General features: G+C 39.0%; 2 protein-coding genes across 6 annotated transcripts in view; both read right to left on the bottom strand.

The window, feature by feature from the left end:
- Window positions 1–4,486, bottom strand: part of ECT2L (epithelial cell transforming 2 like) — an 83,344-nt gene extending 78,858 nt beyond the window's left edge. For all 5 annotated transcript variants that reach the window (XR_011465395.1, XM_070376761.1, XM_070376764.1 and 2 more), the window contains exon 1: window positions 273–4,486. The gene's annotated coding sequence lies outside the window, so the exon portion shown is untranslated. The remainder of the gene's footprint in view (window positions 1–272) is intronic.
- Window positions 4,487–4,657: 171 nt separating this feature from the next.
- CCDC28A (coiled-coil domain containing 28A) lies at window positions 4,658–20,262 on the bottom strand. Its single transcript, XM_014477053.2, has 6 exons — window positions 20,104–20,262; window positions 15,963–16,162; window positions 12,642–12,805; window positions 11,618–11,772; window positions 10,552–10,574; window positions 4,658–5,172 (listed from the first exon to the last, which is right to left on the bottom strand). Exons 2-6 carry the CDS (start codon window positions 16,118–16,120, stop codon window positions 5,118–5,120), a joined length of 555 nt encoding a protein of 184 aa, XP_014332539.1. The 5' UTR covers window positions 16,121–16,162; window positions 20,104–20,262; the 3' UTR covers window positions 4,658–5,117.
- Window positions 20,263–20,487: the final 225 nt, after the last annotated feature.

Raw genomic sequence — 20,487 nt, 5'->3', positions numbered from 1 at the left:
ACGTGACTTCATCTCTACCCCCAAATGCGTGCTCTGCAGAAGCTAAGAGTTTACTGACAACGGCCCAGTTCAAACCTGACCATAGGCAGGGATAGTTTCATTCCTCCCAAGCGCCACTTCTGGGCGCTGGTTCCCCAAGGCCACGGAAGGGGAGCCCAGAGAGGGCGCAGCTTAGGGTCTTCCCGAGGCTGCATCGGGAACTTAACCGCCCAGGCGCTGAACCCCGACGGCCCCAAGCAAAAGCTATGCGGCCCGGAAGGCAAGGGCTTTACCTCCAGGCGGTGGCGCAAAGACCCGGCCTCTGGCGGTTGCCTCCTCTTTGGATCGCGTGGAGGGGCGAGAGCAGGACGCCGGCCGCAGCCCGGGGAAGGGGCGGGGGCCGGCAGCGCGCCGTTTCCATAGAGTCCCAACAACACGGCCCCGCCCCGTCCCGCAGGCGGCCCGGCAGCACCGGTATCGGGACCGGGTGGCCAGCTGTCCCTGCTGGGGAACTAGAAGCCGGGCGAACAACACCCCCATCATCAGGGCTGCACCGGATTCTGGCCAGGTCGGCGATCCTGCTCCTTTGTCACTCTCCAGGGAATTTGTGACAGGATCCCAGGAATCGCTATAGTCCTAGAAGCCCCTGAAGACGAAGAGCAGAGGAGCCAAACCCCAACAGGAGACTTGGATATTGAACCCATGTTTGCTTGGTCTCCAAGAAAGTCAGTAACTTTAAGGCTGTGTGATACAAACGGTGGGATTTCTTAATCTTCAGCAAATCGTCCGATTATTTTAATACCTATTGCCAATTTTCACATTATACAAGAGATACCAAAGCCTGAACAATATCCTTCTTGATAAATTTTTATTGATTCTGGTCAAAATGCCTTTAAGTATTTATTGTGAAGCTTTTTTTTTTAATATGTAGATGAACAGTTACCACCAAGGAAAGATGTTCACATGAAAACTATGTTAGAAAACTATATGAATTGTGCCACCTAATTTTTGTAATTTTTCGAGTCCCCTGGTGGCTCAGATGGTAGAGAATCTGCCTGCCATCTGGGAGACCTGAGTTGGCTCCCTGGGTCGGGAAGATCCCAGGGAGAAGGGAATGGCTACCCACTCCAGTATTCTTCCCTGGAGAATTTCACTGACAGAGAAGTCTGACAGGCTACAGTCCATGGGATCGCAAAGAGTCGGATACTACTGGGGGACTACATTTTCTTTCACTTTAATTTTTGTAAATAAATGTTTAAGAACTCTGGAAGTGTGTGCTACTGCTGCTGCTGCTAAGTCGCTTCAGTCGTGTTCGACTCTGTGCGACCCGATAGACGGCAGCCCACCAGGCTCCCCCGTCCCTGGGATTCTCCAGGCAAGAACACTGGAGTGGGTTGCCATTTCCTTCCCCTATGCAGGAAAGTGAAAGTGAAGAGTGAAAGTGAAGTCGCTCAGTCGTTCCTGACTCGCAGCGACCCCATGGACCGCAGCCCACCAAGCTCCTCCGTCCATGGGATTTTCCAGGCAAGAGTACTGGAGTGGGTTGCCATTGCCTTCTCCGGGAAGTATGTGAACAAATGTTAAATGGTTTGCTCTGGTAGTACTTTAAAAAAATCCAATTTTAAGTAAAAATTTTCTACAGTAAACATGTGTGTTAAGTCGCTTCAGTTGTGTCTGACTCTATGAGACCCTATGGACTGTAGCCCACCAGGCTCCTCAGTCCAAGGGATTCTCCAGGCAAGGATACTGAAGTGGGTTACCATTTCCTTCTCCAGCCGCCAAGAGATTGAACCTTTGTCTCTTGCATCTCCTGCTTCTCTAGGACCGCCTGCATTGGCAACCCAGGTTCTTTACCACTAGCGCCACCTGGGAAAGTAAATACTAACATCTGTATAATAAATTTTATTATAATTAGGTTTTGTTCTAATCCAAGTACCTCATGTTTTTTTCCTGTTGTCTTTTAACATGTTTAAGTTGTGTGAAAGGATACAAATTAGATAAACTAAAAATCTGTCACCTGAGACCCACATGGAGTTCCTTGACACAAAGGACCAATGAACCAACTGAACAAACAAGGTCAATCTACTGCTCTGTCACTAAGCCACAGGAAACAGCTTTTTCTTTACTCTGTCTCAGGACTCATCCAAGAAAAACATGTCAAATGACAGAGTTTCCTTTTGCTCTGTCAGACCTAGGATGCTCTTGCCCCTGGAATCCCTATCCACTAATCCCAACAGAAAAGTTTTGAAGGTTGCATTTAATGCTCTGGTGACTTTCTCATTTTTAAAAGGGGTATTAAAAAGCTGATTAGATAAACTGACCAAAATTCTTTCAACTCAGAATGCCAAAATTTACTGAAATTGAGATTTTTTAAAAATAGTGTCCAGTGGGTCCCTGCCCTCCCCCATCTCCATTTAGGTGCTTGTTTCTGTGGCCTGGAGACTAGGTGGAAGAAGCATGGGCCTATTTTACAAGGTGAAGGCAAGTGAGCTACAAGTGAATAAACAAAATGTGGCATATCAATACAATAGAACATGATTCAGCCAGGAAAAGAAGTATTGATACATGCTACAGCATGGATGAAACTTGAAATCTTGAAAACATTATAGGAGTTAAAGAAACCAGTCACAAAAGCTGTGTATGGTATAATTCCATTGATAGAAAATGTCCAGAATTGGCAAATCCATGGAAACAAAAAGTAGATTACTGTTGCCAAGTGCTGAAGGGTTTGGGAGATAGGGAGTGACTGCTAATGAGTTTCTTTCTGAGGTGACGAAAATGTTCTAGCTAGAATTAAATCATGGTGATGGATGCACAACTCTGAATCTACTAAAAACCACTGAATTATACACTTTAAAAAGGGAAAATTTTTATGGCATATGAATTATTTCAATCAGTTCAGTTCAGTCACTCAGTTGTGTCCAACTCTTTGTGACCCTATGAACCACAACACACCAGGCCTCCCTGTCCATCACCAACTCCTGGAGTCCACCCAAACCCATGTCTGTCGAGTCGGTAATGCCATCCAACCATCTCATCCTGTCTTCCCCTTCTCCTCCTGCCCTCAATCTTTCCCAGCATCAGGGTCTTTTCAAATGAGTCAGTTCTTCGCATCAGGTGGCCAAAGTATTGGAGTTTCAGCTTCAACATCAGTCCTTCCAATGAACACTCAGGACTGATCTCCTTTAGGATGGACTGGTTGGATCTCCTTGCAGTCCAAGGGACTCTCAAGAGTCTTCTCCAACACCACAGTTCAAAAGCATCAATTCTTCAGTGCTTAGCTTTCTTTATAGTCCAACTCTCACATCCATATATGACCACTGGAAAAACCATAGCCTTGACAGACATTTGTTGGCAATGTAATGTCTCTGCTTTTTAATATGCTGTCTAGGTTGGTCATAACTTTCCTTCTAAGGAGTAACCATCTTTTAATTTCATGGCTGCAGTCACCACCTGCAGTGATTTTGGAGCCCAGAAAAATAAAGTCAGCCACTGTGTCTACTGTTTCCCCATCTATTTCCCATGAAGTGATGGGACCTGGAGACTAGGATCTTAGTTTTCTGAATGTTGAGCTTTAAGTTTTCTGAATGATCTTAGTTTTCTGAATGTTGAGCTTTAAGCCAACTTTTTCACTCTCCTCTTTCACTTTCATCAAGAGGCTCTTTAGGTCTTCTTCACTTTCTGCCATAAGGGTGGTGGTGTCTGCATATCTGAGGTTATTGATATTTCTCCTGGCAATCTTGATTCGAGTTTGTGCTTCCTCCAGCCCAGCATTTCTCATGATGTACTCTGCATATAAGTTAAATAAGCAGAGTGACAATATACAGCCTTGATGTACTCCTTTTCCTATTTGGAACCAGTCTGTTGTTCCATGTCCAGTTCTAACTGTTGCTTCCTGACCTGCATACAGGTTTCTCAAGAGGCAGGTCAGGTGGTCTGGTATTCCCATCTCTTTCAGAATCTTCCACAGTTTATTGTGATCCACACAGTCAGAGGCTTTGGCATAGTCAATAAAGCAGAAATAGATGTTTTTCTGGAACTCTCTTGCTTTTTCGATGATCCAGTGGATGCTGGCAATTTGATCTCTGGTTCCTCTCCCTTTTCTAAAACCAACTTGAGTATGGCAAAACCAATACAGTATTGTAAAGTAAAAATAATAATAATAAAAAAATAATAAATAAATAAAACCAGCTTGAACATCTGGAAGTTCACGGTTCACATATTGTTTAAAAGCTAATGTTAATATTAATAAGTACTGACTGCTGAACATTACTGGTGTCAACTATTGTGCTAAAGATCTTATATGTACATGTTTTACTTCCTCAGTACAGCCATTACAAGCTGGTTATTAACCACATTTTTCTAGGTTAAAAAAAACACAAACTGAGTAAACACACATGAACCTAAAGCTAAGGGGCAGAATGGAGATTCAAACCAAGGTCTAAGTAAGATCAAAGCCTAGGCTCTTTTTCACTATATCAATATTTAAATGTGCACAAGGTACAAGGTTTGCAAGAAAGGTACAGAACCTCAATTTTCTAAATACAGTTTACCCTTTGAGGATTGAGCCAGCCCTTGTATTCCCAGACTGAAGACTGTAAGTTTATCTAAAACAGAGAGACTGTTTTTAATTTAAAACAATCACTTTATTAAAAATAGCAAATTTCACAAATATTCATTCAACATTTTGTTGTCACTGGCCACTGGAAAACACACCAGGTGTGTGTACTGATTGTCTAATGTAAACTGAAGCTGGGCTGCCACAAAAAGCCTGTGCATCATCAACTTATCAACAGTGGAATAAGTCTGATGAGCTCAGGAAGGATAAATCCTTCAGCCCCATCAACATTTAGCACAGTGCATTTCAAGTATAAACCCGTAAGGCAACAATATTAAGCATAGCAGCAAAAGCTCTGTATCACATTTCCTGATTAAGCCTTCAACAAGGCCTAGACCTCCAGTTAGGTGAATTATGGCAAGTCAAGTTTACTAAAAGCAGCATGTGAAAGCAATCACTGTATTTGCACTTTAATTACTTTAATTCCTTATTGTGGAAGATGATTCTGCTACTGGATTCAGCTGGAAAAGTAAATAGTGCTGCTTTTCTTCAAACCACGAGACAGCAACTGAATTTTATTTTAGCTGGTGGAAGTATTTGGAACATCTTGTGCATCTGCCAAATGGAGTTTTTGTCTGAAGTCATCAGTTAAGAACATTTTCATTCTCTAATGAGTACTTCTTTTACATTTCTGGAAATTACATTCAAGAGCTAAGAGACAGAGGTATTAGAAAAAGAAATATGTTTAAAGAGAAAGTGCCTATGCTGTTATTGAGAAACTTGGATGTGGTAAGACGGTCTTTAAATGTAGTGAAGTATTTTACTATGTCTAGAATTTGAAGACTTAAAGTCACTGATTCAAGACTGTGTTCCTGGTTCTAACAGAGTACAAAATGACTTTAATGCAGCAAGAATCATCTTCATGGTAAATATGAAAATATGAAAACTTACTGGATTAACAAAATTCACTTGAGAAGACAACACCACTTTATGATCCTTGGGAAGATAATTTCTTTTTGAAAGTCCAAAAGAATAAAATAGAAGAAAATCATCATAGTTCTAAAACCTTTCCTATAATCCTCTGAACTATTCTTCAAGAAGACTGGAAATAGGATAGAATTCCTGCAAAGTTTATTCCCTATCCTTCTAATCACTGCCTTTCATTTTCCTCTTTCACCTATATGATCCACTTACCACCTGTTTTTCAAGACCCAGTTCAAACAATGATCTAGATATACCGGGGACAACTAAATGCTAGCAATACATGTGTAGCAGATGTTTGCAAAAAATGTACAGACATGAGCTCTGCTGTCAAAGATATTCTCATTCGGTTGGAAGCTTGAAATTTAACACATATAAGATGAAACAAGGCAGAATGCTAGTCTGAGGTACAAACAAAATGCTTTATGAATGTGATCAGCTTGAGTGTTATTTGATAAGGAGAAAGGGTAGGCCAGAGTAACTCTAGGTAGAAAGTACAACCTGAACAAAGGCATTAAGGTGAGCATAAATTTGAGCATCCAGAGAATCAACTTGATGGGAATGAAAAATAATGAAAAACATAACAGGACGAATATGTTGCGATCAAATTATTGAGAGCCTTTAAAAAGTCTGACACAGTGAAAAACTTGGTAAGAAACAGGAATGGCAAGATAAAAGTGATGTTTTAGGAAGAATAACTTAGTGGCAATGTCTAAAGTCTACAGCGGTACTGTCCAGCAGAAATATAATGAAAGCAACAGATACAGTTTTAAAATATACTTATTTATACTAATAATTAGAAAATTATCATTTCACGAGTAATCTTTATAAAAACATTAAGATACTTTACATTCTTCTTTTCAGTCTAAATCTTTGAAAGTAGGTGTGCACATTATACTTATAGCATATTTCAATCCATATTGGACACAATTCATGTGCTCAGTAGATAACCTGGCTAGTGGTTGTCATATTCAACAGTGCAACTCTAGAGTTTCCAGAGAACAGAAATTTGAAATATTATAGAATCAGGTGATGAGGGTAGAGAATGAAAGAATATAAAACAGAACTGATAATGCCTGACAACTAACTGTAATTAAGAGAGAGCAAGTAATTTCATGTCCCTGTCCAGTTAAATGGCAGACAGTGCCATGACTGATTAGCAATATCTGCTATAGTAATAGAAAGGATTTTTAAATAATCTTGAACATTAAAAAAATAGGGGCACTGATAACAGGGCTATGTTTGACCACTCATCATCATTCTTAGCAGGCAGAGACTTTTCTACTTGTTCTGTCAGGGACTGTAGCCTTTTCTAAGGCTCTCTAAATAACTAATAAAAATTATTCAATCCTATCTATTGCTCAGCAGATAATAAACTGCTCTTTCTTCTGTATGTAGATTCCAGAAAACACTGCTCACAGATATCCAGGGATATATTTCAATTACCTAAAATCTTTGGGAAGATATTTTAATTATTTTTTTCATAATATATATGGGGGAAAGAAATATATAAAAATTGTTTTCTTCCCTCTCCTTCTCTCTTTTCCAAAGCCCAATACCCTGTAGATTAGAAACCAGTTTTTCTATGTCATGTCCAAATCCCAATACTTTTTTTTCAAATGTGTCCTAAGTTTAGCTTAACAACTGGAACCTAATATAAAGGATAAAAAGAACACTGCATTGCACCCACCTTCCCCTATTTAATGCCCCAAAATAGTTGAATGTACCTCATTCTGGTGCTCCTAAAAGTTGTAACAATGAAACATCATTTCACACCTCACTTTGAGAACCATCTCTAATGGGTGACCCATACTTAAGACTAACCAACTTCTGTCTCCCCCATTCAGCTCGGCCTCATACTCAAAAGCAGAGACATTACTTTGCCAACAAAGGTTTGTCTAGTCAAGGCTATGGTTTTTCCTGTGGTCATGTATGGATGTGAGAGTTGGACTGTGAAGAAGGCTGAGCGCGAAGAATTGATGCTTTTGAACTGTGGTGTTGGAGAAGACTCTTGAGAGTCCCTTGGACTGCAAGGAGATCCAACCAGTCCATTCTGAAGGAGATCAGCCCTGGGATTTCTTTGGAAGGAATGATGCTAAAGCTGAAACTCCAGTACTTTGGCCACCTGATGCAAAGAGTTGACTCATTGGAAAAGACTCTGAAGCTGGGAGGGATTGGGGGCAAGAGGAGAAGGGGATGACAGAGGATGAGATGGCTGGATGGCATCACTGACTCGATGGACATGAGTCTGAGTGAACTCCAGGAGTTGGAGATGGACAGGGAGGCCTGGCGTGCTGCGATTCATGGGGTCGCAAAGAGTCAGACACAACTGAGCGACTGATCTGATCTGATCTGAAGGGGTGACCAGTCACTTTAAGGTAGAAGTAGTATGCATTCTGCCAATGAGACCCACTGGTTTTGAGTCTTTAACTGTAGTTGTCTCTCTCTGGTTTTGTCATTCATGAGTTGGGCTCAGGGTTACCCAAATGTCCAAGTGTACATGCTCAGGGAGGCACTCAGATGTCCAAGACGATCTGCTTATTTAACTTATATGCAGAGTACATCATGTGAAATACCAGGCTGCATGAATCACAAGCTGCAATCAAGACTTCTGGGAGAAATATCAACAACCTCAGATATGTAGATGATACCACTCCAATGGCAGAAAGCAAAGAGGAACTAAAGAACCTCTTGATGAGGGTGAAAGAGGAGAGTGAAAAAGGTGGCTTGAAACTCATCCAAAAAACTAAGATCACGGCATCTGGTCCCTTCACTTCATGGAAAACAGATGGGGAAAAAAGTAGAAAGAGTGATAGATTTTACCTTTTTGGGCTGCAAAATCACTGAGGACAGTGACTGCAGCCATGAAATTAAAAGAAGGAAGGAAAGCTATGACAAACCTTAGACAGTATATTAAAAAGCAGAGCCATCATTTTGCCTACCAAGGTCCGTATAGTCAAAGCTATGGTTTTCCTAGTAGCCATGTACAGATGTGATAGTTGGACCATAAGGAAGGATGAGCACTGAAGAATTCATGCTTTTGAATTGTGGTGCTGGAGAAGACTCTTGAGAGTTCCTTGGACAGCAAGGAGATCAAACCAGTTAATCCTAAAGGAAATCAATCCTGAATATTAATTGGAAGGACTGATGCTGAAGCTGAAGCTCCAATACTTTGGCCACCTGATTTGAAGAGTCAACTCATTAAAAAGACCCTAATGCTGGGAAAGATTGAAGACAGGAGGAGAAGGGGACAACAGAGGATAAGAATGTGGGACTGCATCACTGACTCAATGGACATGAGTTTGAGCAAACTCTGAGAGATAGCAAAGGACAAGGAAGCCTGGCATGCTGCAGTCCATGGGATTGCAAAGAGTCTGACATGACTTAGTGACTGAACAAAAACAACTGATTATAGAGAGGAAAATTAGGAGGGGGAAGTATGATTACAGAGAGAACATTTATTAATGATGAGGAAACTAAGGTTGCCAGGCTTTGCTCAAGTTTACGGCTGCTTACCAAGATCTGAAACCAGGCAATCCAAAGCCCATGTTCTTGTACTCTACCACCATGCCTTGTTTAAATGTGGGGGTTGAACTGAGGAAGTTGGTGAGACAAATAAGTCTAAATATTTAACAAAAACTCAGATAAGAGGATAGGAATTATGTGTCATAAGCATATAAGAAAGAATATAAAGCACAGAATATGAAGCTTAAAACAAATATAAAAGGGACTTCCCTGGTGGTCCAGTGGCTAAAACTCCACACTTCCAACGCAGGGACCTGGGTTCAATCCCTGGTCAGGAAACTAGATCCCACATGTTGCAACTAAGACCCAGGGCAGCCAAATAAATAAATAGATAAAAATATTTTTATAAAAAGAATATAAAAAAAGAACTAGGAACTATCCCTTGAGAAACACCTCCTAATTAACTCATATCTTACCGCTGTATTAAAGTCTTTCTTGACAATGATATCTCACATCCATATCTCCCTACAGTTTATGTGGCTTCTTAAAAGTGTATTTTCTTCATCTGTAAAATGAAGGGTAGAACCACCTACTTTCATGGGGAGGACCAAATGAGATAATGCATGTAAAATGCTTCATATAATACTTGGCGAATAATAGGTATTCAATAAAGGTTAGATATTAGTTACTACTACTGGATTTATATATATATCTTCCTATTTCTTCATTGTTGTTATTGTACAATTTAGCAGTTAGAAATAGTATATTTTATAGCAATAATAGCAAAATATTTTTAAAATATATAGTCTATAACATATAGTTTGGAAATTTTCATATACACATCATTACATGTAGCAATTATCTCAAATTACAGAGGACACTCTAAGATGTTAAACAATCTACCAAAATTTACATTAGCAAAATGTGGAATCAAATTTTGAAAATCAAATCTCTTGACTCTATAACCAGTATCCTTACCAGTATCTCATTATTTGGTTCAAAGAGATGCCTTACTTCTAAAATTATTCTATATAGACGGGATCATTTTTTTTTATTCTTACATACCTCATATTGTGCCTACCACTACATTCAAAAATACATTTTAAAAAGTTCTTGAAATAAATGCTCTAAATTGGAATGTCAAAACATGAATATTTTACATGTGCCTGGGTGATTTCCTTTAAGTTAACCCCATAATACACCTTTTTTAATGCATCTAATTCTAATATTAAATTTAGTGTAGTCTATTATGTCCACCATCCAAATTCCATTTACCTTAAGAATCTAAGATTCAAAATAATGTATATGGCAACTAGGCTAATTCTTAATTCTTTTGATTAAAATATTTAAAATTTTGTTTTAAAATTCTAAAAACAACACAAAGTAAGGCACAAATGAGAGAAAAACAAATTTTAAGCATACAAAACAATTAGGAAATTCCATTTAGAAACCAAAAGGAAAAAGAAATGGCCCCAGTAAATAATAGTAGGTTTCTTCACTTGATTAGTACTATTCACCAAAAATTACAATCTATAAACTTTTCACTGCTGATACTAAGCAAAGGATACATGGAAGAATTCAATTCTTCTAGCTGTAAACACAAAGCAACAAATTTAATTTTCATTTTTATAACATAAATATCATAAGTAGATAACTGTTAATCAGATATTAAATAAATTATTTCTCATTTAAACTTTCTTTAAATAAAAAAGCAAAGTATTAAAGAACTTTCCAAAACTTTTTAGACTGAGAAAATCACTTAAAATAATAATAAAGTAGCTTTAGTATTTATGAAATAAGAATATGAGAAAAGAGTTAAAACCATATGATAAAAAAAGAAGCTTTATAAGTATTCTTAAAACCATTCTTAACTATAATCATCTCTGATAGGTTTTTAAAGAAAAAAGTTGCCATTTTAATGATCAAAATCTTTAAAAACTTTATGGATTACAAAAAGATTTCACATGATACTCAGCTTTTAGTAGCAAGTAGAATTAACCATCCCTATTTTACAGAGAGAAAAATCTGAGTTACAAAAACATTAAATTGCCTAAAGTTATACAGTTCTATGGAGACCCTGGACTAAATTACAATAAACACCAAATGTATATGCAACTACCACCTGAGTAATTAATGCGAAATGTATTAATCATGCCAGGATCTTTTGAGATACTTTTATATCTTAAGATCCTTTATATATGTAAAGAAGCAAATATTTTTACTTTTAGATTTGCCAGCATCTCAGAAAATATGCTTAGATGTAAATAGAATTTCCTTTGAATAAATTTTCTTTAAAAAACAGTATACGTTACACTAAGTGAAAGAATCCAGACATATATAGTCACATATTTTATAATTTCCATTTATACGAAATGTGCGGAGTAGGCAAATCTATAGAGACAGAAGATAAATTGGTGGTTGCTGTGGGACGGGGAGAGGGGAGAATGGAGAGGTATAGGCTTTCTTTCTGGAGTGATGAAAATGTTCTGAAATTAGATGTGGTGATATCTGTACAACTTTGTAAGTATACTAAAAATCACTGAACTTATACTTTAAAATGATTAAAATGGTGAATTTTATCTCAATACAAATTTTGACTATAAAAAGATTAAAAAAAAAGAGGACAGTACTCACATCAGACAGAAGCCTCTCCAGATTAGAGTCACTGGCTGCTTTTCTCTTATCCTCGGGAAGTTCCTCTAACTCCCCATAGAGCTCCAAGTTCAAGCGAGCTAATTTCTCCTGCATTCCCCGAACATGTTCCATCTGTTCAATGGAACATTCATTTCCTGGGGGAACATTCCAGAACATTAATAAAGATTAGGATAGGTTAAACTAACTGTCTTGAGGAAAAACTTCTAAAGTCTAGGTACATAAGATAAATCAGTTTTCTTTCTTTTGTAAATTACATTGTAATGACTGCATATTTTCTGCGTAAAATTATAAATCAAATCCCTGATCAAGAAAACAACAACAATCTAAAACATGATCAGGCATTAAAAAATTATATAGAAAAAAATTTTTTAAATATAAGAATGCTTTTAGCTTTGAATAAATTTCCTTTGAATAAATTTTCTTTAAAAAACAGTATACGTTACACTAAGTGAAAGAATCCAGACATATTAATATCATATATAGGAGTGTTAATACCATCTAATTCATGTCCTAGTTGACAAATGCCATTAGAATTAAGTAACCCAGCATTTTATAATAATCTGAGTGAAATTAACAGTCTTATAAGAACTTCAGCCATGAAATTCTTGAAAATCAGGACTCGTGAGCAAGAAATAAGTTTAGGCTTCAAAGAAAAATAATCGAGTGTTTCCAAATTGAAAACACTAAATCTAAAATATTTTAATTGACAAAGAATGTCCCTATTGTTTGTTACACTTTCAAGAGACTTAATCCATCAACAGCAATCCTACTTTAACATTTCAACTAATCAACCCTTGTTAAAAAAAATCTTTTCTCCTGAAATTTTAAAAGGCAAATTATATCCCATGACAAAGGAAATCTAGGATAATTGCATTTTATGCCTCTGGACTTTTCTAATAAAAAAAAACCTGACACTTTAAAAAAAGGAATGACAAATACATGCAGAAAATATGATGCAAACATCTTGAGAAGGAAAAGAGTGGACAGAAACACTGTGGATCACCGAATGCTTGGAGTTTGCCAGAGTGGAAGTCGTTTAACAGGCTGAGCAGGCCCCTCTCCATTTCTTGGACGTCGGAGACGTCGGTAAGGAAGGAGTGCTGGATCGGGGCTGCCTGGGCGCCTCTCCCTTCTCCACCCGGAGGTCTGGCCTTTTCCTTTGTCACTCTGTTAAAAGGAGACAATGAAAAAATCAACTGCATGTGATTATCTTTAAAAAGAGATCATTCTATTTTTTCAGGTTGTTCTACATTCAGCAAAATTAGTGAGTTAAATGGATTTTTCCATAAAAACAAGACATAAGGATAAAAGCAATACAAAATAAAACCAGTCATTTCAAGGCAGAAACCAGAAGAACAGGCTGTGAAAATCTCAAACAAATGTAAACTAGAACTACTAAGATATATAAAAAGTTTGAGTAATACATCTTCATGCTCAGCCTCTCAGTCGTGTCTGACTCTTTGCAACCCATGGACTGTAGCCTGCCAGGCTCTTCTGTCCTTGAAATTCTCCAGGGAAGAATACTGGAGTGGGTTGCCAGAAATTCTTTTCCTCCAGTATGCTAATTCTTTAGATATGCAAATAAATAAATAAATAACTGAAAAGAGAATTAGTAAGTCTTCTTACTAGCCTAAGTTTCATATTTCATTTCTCAGGAAACATTCTGCTTTCTCATCTAAACCTTATCCCAGTTGTTCCCCGAACTATGGGTTGTCCAGTAGCAGTTATGGGGCCCCCACTCTGTAGCTGACTTGGTGCCAGATACTGAGTACATGAACATGCACAGGACATCAGTTATTGTACTGAAGCGTGCCCAGTCTAAGGAGAAAGACAAACATAAATTCACAATCATGATGTTATGGAGTGCTAAAGTCTGTTATCACCCTTGACTCCTCCAGCTTCCTATGGTTCCCATGTGCAGGCAGGAAGTCCTGTTGATTATATCCATAAAGCTCTCTATAAGCTCTCTGGTTCTTTCCTTCTCCACTGCTACTGTTCTTTATTTGAACGAGTCCAGCAGCTTCCCAACTGGTCTCCCTGCCTCTGTGTATTGTCTGAGTCCCGCTTCCTTGCCCACAGAGCAGTCAAGTCAATTTTTAAAAAGTAAAATCAGATCATATAATTGACTTAATTCAAACCCTTCAGTAGTCCAATAACCTTCAGGAATCCTATTCTCTCTTGTTCTATCAATGCTCCAGACATTCTGAATTTCTTTTGCTTCCTAGAAATCCATTCTCTCATCTACTTTCAGCTAATCCTTTGCCTACATTAGCATCCTTCCCTGCCCCGCCACTGCCATTTTTGCCAGGCTACTTCCCACGCATCCTTTAAATGTGATTTCCTCAGGAAGGCCCTTTCAGAACCCTTAGTAGAGATTGATTCTTATTATACATGTCTAGCATATCCCAGGCTCCCAAACACTTGAGTGATGGTGCTACACACATTGAGATATGGGAACAAAGAGAAAAAACAGTTCATTCAGCCTAGGGACAGCAGAAGAAACTTCCTAAAGGTGGTATGTGAATGAAGGCTCAAAGACTAACTGGGAACAGGGGTTACTTTTATAACCCCAACACATACTACAGATCCTGAAGTACACATATACTGAGTACTCAATTAGTTTCTGCATAATGTTGTGTGGAGACATCTTCCCCACAGCTGTACTCACTACAGTTTGGGTCAGATGAATAGGGTGGGCTGTGGGTTGTAGGGGGAAGGTGGCAAGACAAACTAATTCTCTTGAAATCAATTTAGAACACATGGGCTGTTGACAGTAGGTCAGTAACAGTTCTTCACAAAGCAAGATTTGTAATTTTATATGTATATGATATTAGACTGCTACTCTAGTGCTGTCTAAGACCTGTACCATCCCTATTACCTGTGAGCTTACTAGAATTGCTTATCTGAAGCCCCATCCCAGACTGACTGATTCAGAAACTACATTTTATGTAGTTTATGATCCCCAGGAGATTCATACCCACATTAAAATCTGAGATAAACTACTACAGAATATAAGGTCTTGGTGTAGCAAATTGTTTTTTTTTTTTTCAAACTGGAAGCTTTATCCAAATAACTGTCAGTTCATCATTTAATAACCCTCTCAAAAAAGAAAATATAAATCTGTCCCTTCCTACTTCAAGTTTTTTGATCATGTCATGCTGTTTCACTTTATTTTAAAATAATTCAATTAAAAAGTACCCACTGAAATTATACTTTGTGCCAATGCCACTCTAAATACTGTCTGGCACATAAGCCCCAGGCCTCAGGAAGCCTACATTCTAGAATGGCGTATAGGAATAAAAGTACCAGGTAGAAAATGACAATGAGCTACAAATAAAGTGATGCAAAAATTTGGAAAAAGGAGTAATCTCCTTACAAATCTCTTGGCCCTCTTTTTCCACCAACCATAACCATATTCAAAATCTGACTCCAAATTAAACTCCTCCAGGAGGAAAACTCCTTTCCAGTAGGACAACGTACTTAAAAGAAGCCCTTATAACTCCTGTTGTTTTTCATTTAGTCCTTATTGGAATGTTCTTTTCCAAGTGTCTTTGGTTATGTCTCTTCGGCTTCCTCAAAAAGAATGTAAGATCACCACCAAGACAGCCCTCTTGTCTTTTGTGTAAATCTAGCGGCTACAAAGTGTCACAGCGTTACTTCCTTAACTGATTCTCATGATGAACTTGCAACTGGAACTTTATGTAATCATAACTATCTAAAGGATGGAGGTTACAAAGTGCTTTTCCTCTAAAGATATTATCTTGCTTTCCAAATATCTAACACTACAAAATACATATATGCAGCAGTAATACATAACACATTCAAACTTGTCCCATTTCCTTTCAAGTTTTAAGACAAACGATGTTCACCAAATGTTAATAGTGATTACTTCCAGGTGGTGGAATTTTAGTGTTCTTCTGTTCTTTGAATTTTTCCTGTGTTTAAATATTTACAATAAATACAAATCATTTCTATTAAAACAATGAATTTATTATTATTAAAAAAAAAAACTAAAGCACAAATATTCAGTTTAAAAAACCACCACCACATACCTCTTTTCCATTTCTGGCTAACTCATCAACTTTGTCTACAAGTTCTCTTGCTCTGTATATTTTAATATGAGACAAAGAGCCTTAAAGCCAATCATTCGTTCTGCATTTTTTAATCTCTGTACACTGTAACCTTCATAAAATTTTTTCTAAATCACATATAGTATGTGCCTCAAAAGTCAAACCAAGATAAAAAAAAATGTTATAAGACTGAGTGGATTTAGTATTTCCTTTAATAGCATTTTGCTATAATAATGTAAAAGAGAAGAATTCACCTTTTTAACTTTGGTCGCTGTGAAGTTGACTGGGATGCAGGATTTGAAAACCCCGTGCTTTTACTAACTGGAATGGCATTTTTTTTGGTATTAACAACCTGAGTAGAGTGGGCACTAAAGGACTTAGGACTTCTCCTCTTCACTTTGCGCTCCTCCATTGTTTTAAGTTCCTTACTGCACCCAGGCCAGCTTCTTATGACCTAAGGAAATACAGCAGATTTATACACATATGCTGTAAGATGCCAAAATGAAAGGGGTTCAAAGACCCACTTTATGGGTTGAAAGATGATCAAGAATTTCAGAGGTCATTAAAGAAAGTTAGAACAAGGATCCTTGAGCTTAATTTACTGTACGAAATACACAGAAGCCCTAACCAAAACTGCCTGTTAGACAAGAAATTTTGTTCATCATTTTACTAATTCATCCCATAAATATTTACTCTCTTCCACATGTCAGACACTATGTTGGGCATTGGTGAGACAGTTCTGAGCAACACAAAGTCCTTGCCCTCAAAAAACCTATATCGTTATAGAAAGGGTATGACACCTAAACACCAAACAAATCATTCAGCCTGACTCAAGCCTTAGGTAGTCTTTAGGTTTCCCTTCTAAAATGTATCCTTTGAAAAAAGAACTAGATTTAAACAGATGTATAACTGACATCAGTTCAGTTCAGTCGCTCAGTCGTGTCCAACTCTTTGCAACCCCATGAATCACAGCACGCCAGGCCTCCCTGTCCATCACCAACTCCTGGAGTTCACTTAAACTCATGTCCATCGAGTCAGTGATGCCATCCAGCCATCTCATCCTCTGTAGTCCCCTTCTCCTCCTGCCCACAATCCCTCCCAGCTGACATAGGTACCTGCATTTTAACTAGCAACCAGAAACCTTATTTCAACTATCACATAGAAATTCAGTTTCTCCCAAGACATAATACTGATTCTGGTTCCTTGACAAAAACTGTTCTGTAAAGTTAAACTTGTTCCATGACTATTTTGAATTTACTTTCTCTATTTCCAAGGAAACATGAAATTTTATTATATACATTTAGTTTTGCCAATATAAAAAAAGTTCAGTTCAGTTGCTCAGTTGTGTCCAACTCTTTGTGACCCCATGGACTGCAGAACACCAGGCTTCCCTGTCCATCACCAACTCCCAGAGCTTGCTCAAACTCATGTACATCGAGTCAGTGATGCCATCCAACCATCTCATCCTCTGTCATCCCCTTCTCCTCCTGCCTTCAATCCTTCCCAGCATCAGGGTCTTTTCAAATGAGTCAGTCCTTTGCATCAGGTGGCCAAGGTTCCAACTTCAGCATCAGTTTTTCCAATGAATATTCAGGACTGATTTCCTTTAGGATTGACTGGTTTGATCTTCTTGCAGTCCAAGGGACTCTCAAGGGTCTTCTCCAACACCACAGTTCAAAAGCATCAATTCTTTGGCACTCAGCTTTCTTCATAGTCCAACTCTCACATCCATTCATGACTACTGGAAAAACCATAGGTCAGTTTGACTAGACGGACCTTTGTTGGCAAAGTAATGTCTCTGCTTTTTCATATGCTGTCTAGGTTGATCATTGGAGAAGGCAATGGCACTTCACTCCAGTACTCTTGCCTGGACAATCCCATGGATGGAGGAGCCTGGTAGGCTGCAGTCTATGGGGTTGCTAAGAGTAGGACATGACTGAGCGACTTCACTTTCACTTTTCACTTTCATTCATTGGAGCAGGAAATGGCAACCCACTCCAGTGTTCTTGCCTGGAGAATCCCAGGGTTGGGGGAGCCTGGTGGGCTGCCATCTCTGGGGTTGCACACAGTCAGACATGACTGAAGCGACTTAGCAGCAGCAGGAGCAGATTGATCATAGCTTTTCTTCCAAGGAGCAAGCGTCTTTTAATTTCGTGGCTGCAGTCTGTCACTGTTTTCACTGTTTCACCATCTATTTGCCATGAAATGATGGGACCGGATGCCATGATCTTAGTTTTTTGAATGTTGAGTTTTAAGCCAACTTTTGCACTCTCCTCTTTCACTTTCATCAAGAGGCTCTTCAGTTTTTCTTTGCTTTCTGCCATAAGGGTGGTGTCATCTGCATATCTGAGGTTACTGATATTTTCCCGGCAATCTTGATTCCAACTTGTGCTCCATCCAGCCTGGCATTTCACATGATGTACTCTGCATGTAAGTTAAATAAGCAGGGTGACAATATACAGCCTTGACATACTCCTTTCCCAATTTGGAACCAGTCTGTTCCATGTCTAGTTCTAACTGTTGCTTCTTGACCTGCATATAGATTTCTCAGGAGGCAGGTCAGGTTGTCTGATATTCCCATCTCTTTAAGAATTTTCCACAGTTTGTTGTGATCCACATAGTTAAAGGCTTTGGCATAGTCAATAAAGCAGATGTAGATGTTTTTCTGGAATTCTCTTGCTTTTTCAATGATCCAATGGATGCTGGCAATTTGATCTTTGGTTCCTCTGCCTTTTCTAAATCTAACTTGAACATCTGAAAGTTCATGGTTCACGTACTTCCAAGAAAGGCAATCCCAAAGAAAGGCAATGCCAAAGAATTTTCATTTAAAAAGTTACACTATGAAATTACAGTCGGTTTTTCCAGAGAGAATATATATGAAAGAAAAAGTTGCTCAGTCGTGTCCAACTCTTTGTGACCCCATGGACTCATGTAATTGTCTAGGCCAGAATTGCGAAGTGGGTAGCCTTTCCCTTCCCTTCTCCAGGGGATATTCCCAATCCAGTGATCGAACCCAGGTCTCCCACACTGCAGGCGGATTATTTACCAGCTGGGCCACAAGGGAATTTACCCAGTACTATCCCTTAATTTTATGTATTAACCAGCTTTATTTTCTTAACAGCCACCTATCTAAAAACATCCTTCTACATTTCCTTTTTACTTATGCATAAATTCAACTCTTCCTAATTATACTGTTTCATGTATCATAAGATGAGAAATTTATATGATTACTTGTCTCATCGGATGGCAAAAAGCCTTAGCAGCATTAGGTCTTGACTGTGCTGTGCTGAATTTAATCATTCTATGACCATTCAATGGAGAAGGAAATGGCAACCCACTCCAGTATTCTTGCTTGGAAAATCCCATGGAGAGAGGAGCCTGGTGGGCTATGGTCTATGGGGTCACAAAAGAGTCTTCTGACACCATTTAGCAACTAAACAACAATGACCTTTCAAAAAGCCTCAAATACATTGATATCACTCCTAAAGTAATTACTTGAGAATTTTAATGAAAACAACTTTTATGTGTGTGTGCTACTAGCACTGTTATTAAACTACTGAATTCAGTTTATTCGGCTGACTCTAGACAATCATAACTGGAGCTAAACTGCCAAAGAACCAAAGGCTGTAAAGGAAAGGCTGTACTGCCCAGTCTGTCACTGCAGAGAACAAACTGCTTAAATCTTGGTTAACAGTTTTTTCCTTTAAGAAGCATTCTCAGTTACAGAACAGACCTTCTGGAGTTGGTTAGGCATGCAACACAAATTAAATTATAACAATTAAAAAATAACAACACAGAAGATGGGATATCAGTTCTTCAGAGGCAAGGATCTTATACATTTATGCTACACATAAACACGCTGGTTTTTTAATTTAATGACGCTTATATACAGTTGGTGATACAAGACGAAAAAAAAAAAAGAAAAGAAAACTAGGAAGTAAAGCAACGCAAATAAACCAAGAGTGGTCTAAACTAAGATGTTCTGAGGGGGAAGGGCTCGAAAATTACCCATGTTGGGAAGTAACATCACTACTACAGGAACACCGAAATTCCTCCTGTATATCAAGCAGCAAGGAACCTTTCAGAAAAGACCTTCACAGAATACAGCTCGTAGTCTTTTGAGAGCCAGGAACTCACAGCCTCCAAGAAAGACCACTAAGAGTCTCTTTAGACTTCACCTCATTTCCCTTGCCCAGGAGTTGGTGATGGACAGGGAGGCCTGGCGTGCTGCAATTCATGGGGTCGCGAAGAGTCGGACACGACTGAGCGACTGAACTGAACTGAATCAGCCGTCACGGAGACCCTTCACCGCCCAGAATACAGTAGTGGCCAGAGAGAGTGATGGGAGGGGCCTAGAAGGGACACTGCGGAGGTGCCTTTGTTTCCACTTCGTACCTGAGGAGAAAGGGGATCGTGGTTCTCTTCACCCTGCAAAGACCCCGGGGCCTCTGAAGCCACCGCCGCAGCCGCCGATGCTACCGCTGCAGCTCGAGCCGGGCTCACATCCCGGACCCTGCGCCTCCACAGTGCTCTTTGTTTACGGAAGTGATGTAGGAGGCAGAGCCTCCGTGCCCTGGGCGGGCGCCCCGCCTCTTCCTGTACCACCTGTGCGGCTCCCTTCTACGGCCCTGGCATCACATTGCTTCCCTTATCCTGTCTTCAACTGTAAGTTCGACAAGCATGGAAAGGAAGACACACAGATGGGCTTTTATTTTGGGCTCAATGACCCAGAAGCGGGGAGGATAAGGAAGGTAGGCGTGAAGGCAAGAACCGGAAATA

The sequence above is a fragment of the Bos mutus genome, chromosome 9 (genome assembly GCF_027580195.1).
Source record: "Bos mutus isolate GX-2022 chromosome 9, NWIPB_WYAK_1.1, whole genome shotgun sequence".
In the NCBI taxonomy this organism is placed as follows: domain Eukaryota; kingdom Metazoa; phylum Chordata; class Mammalia; order Artiodactyla; family Bovidae; genus Bos; species Bos mutus.
Note: the sequence above shows the minus strand (reverse complement) of the source record. Positions and strands in the feature narration are given on the sequence as shown.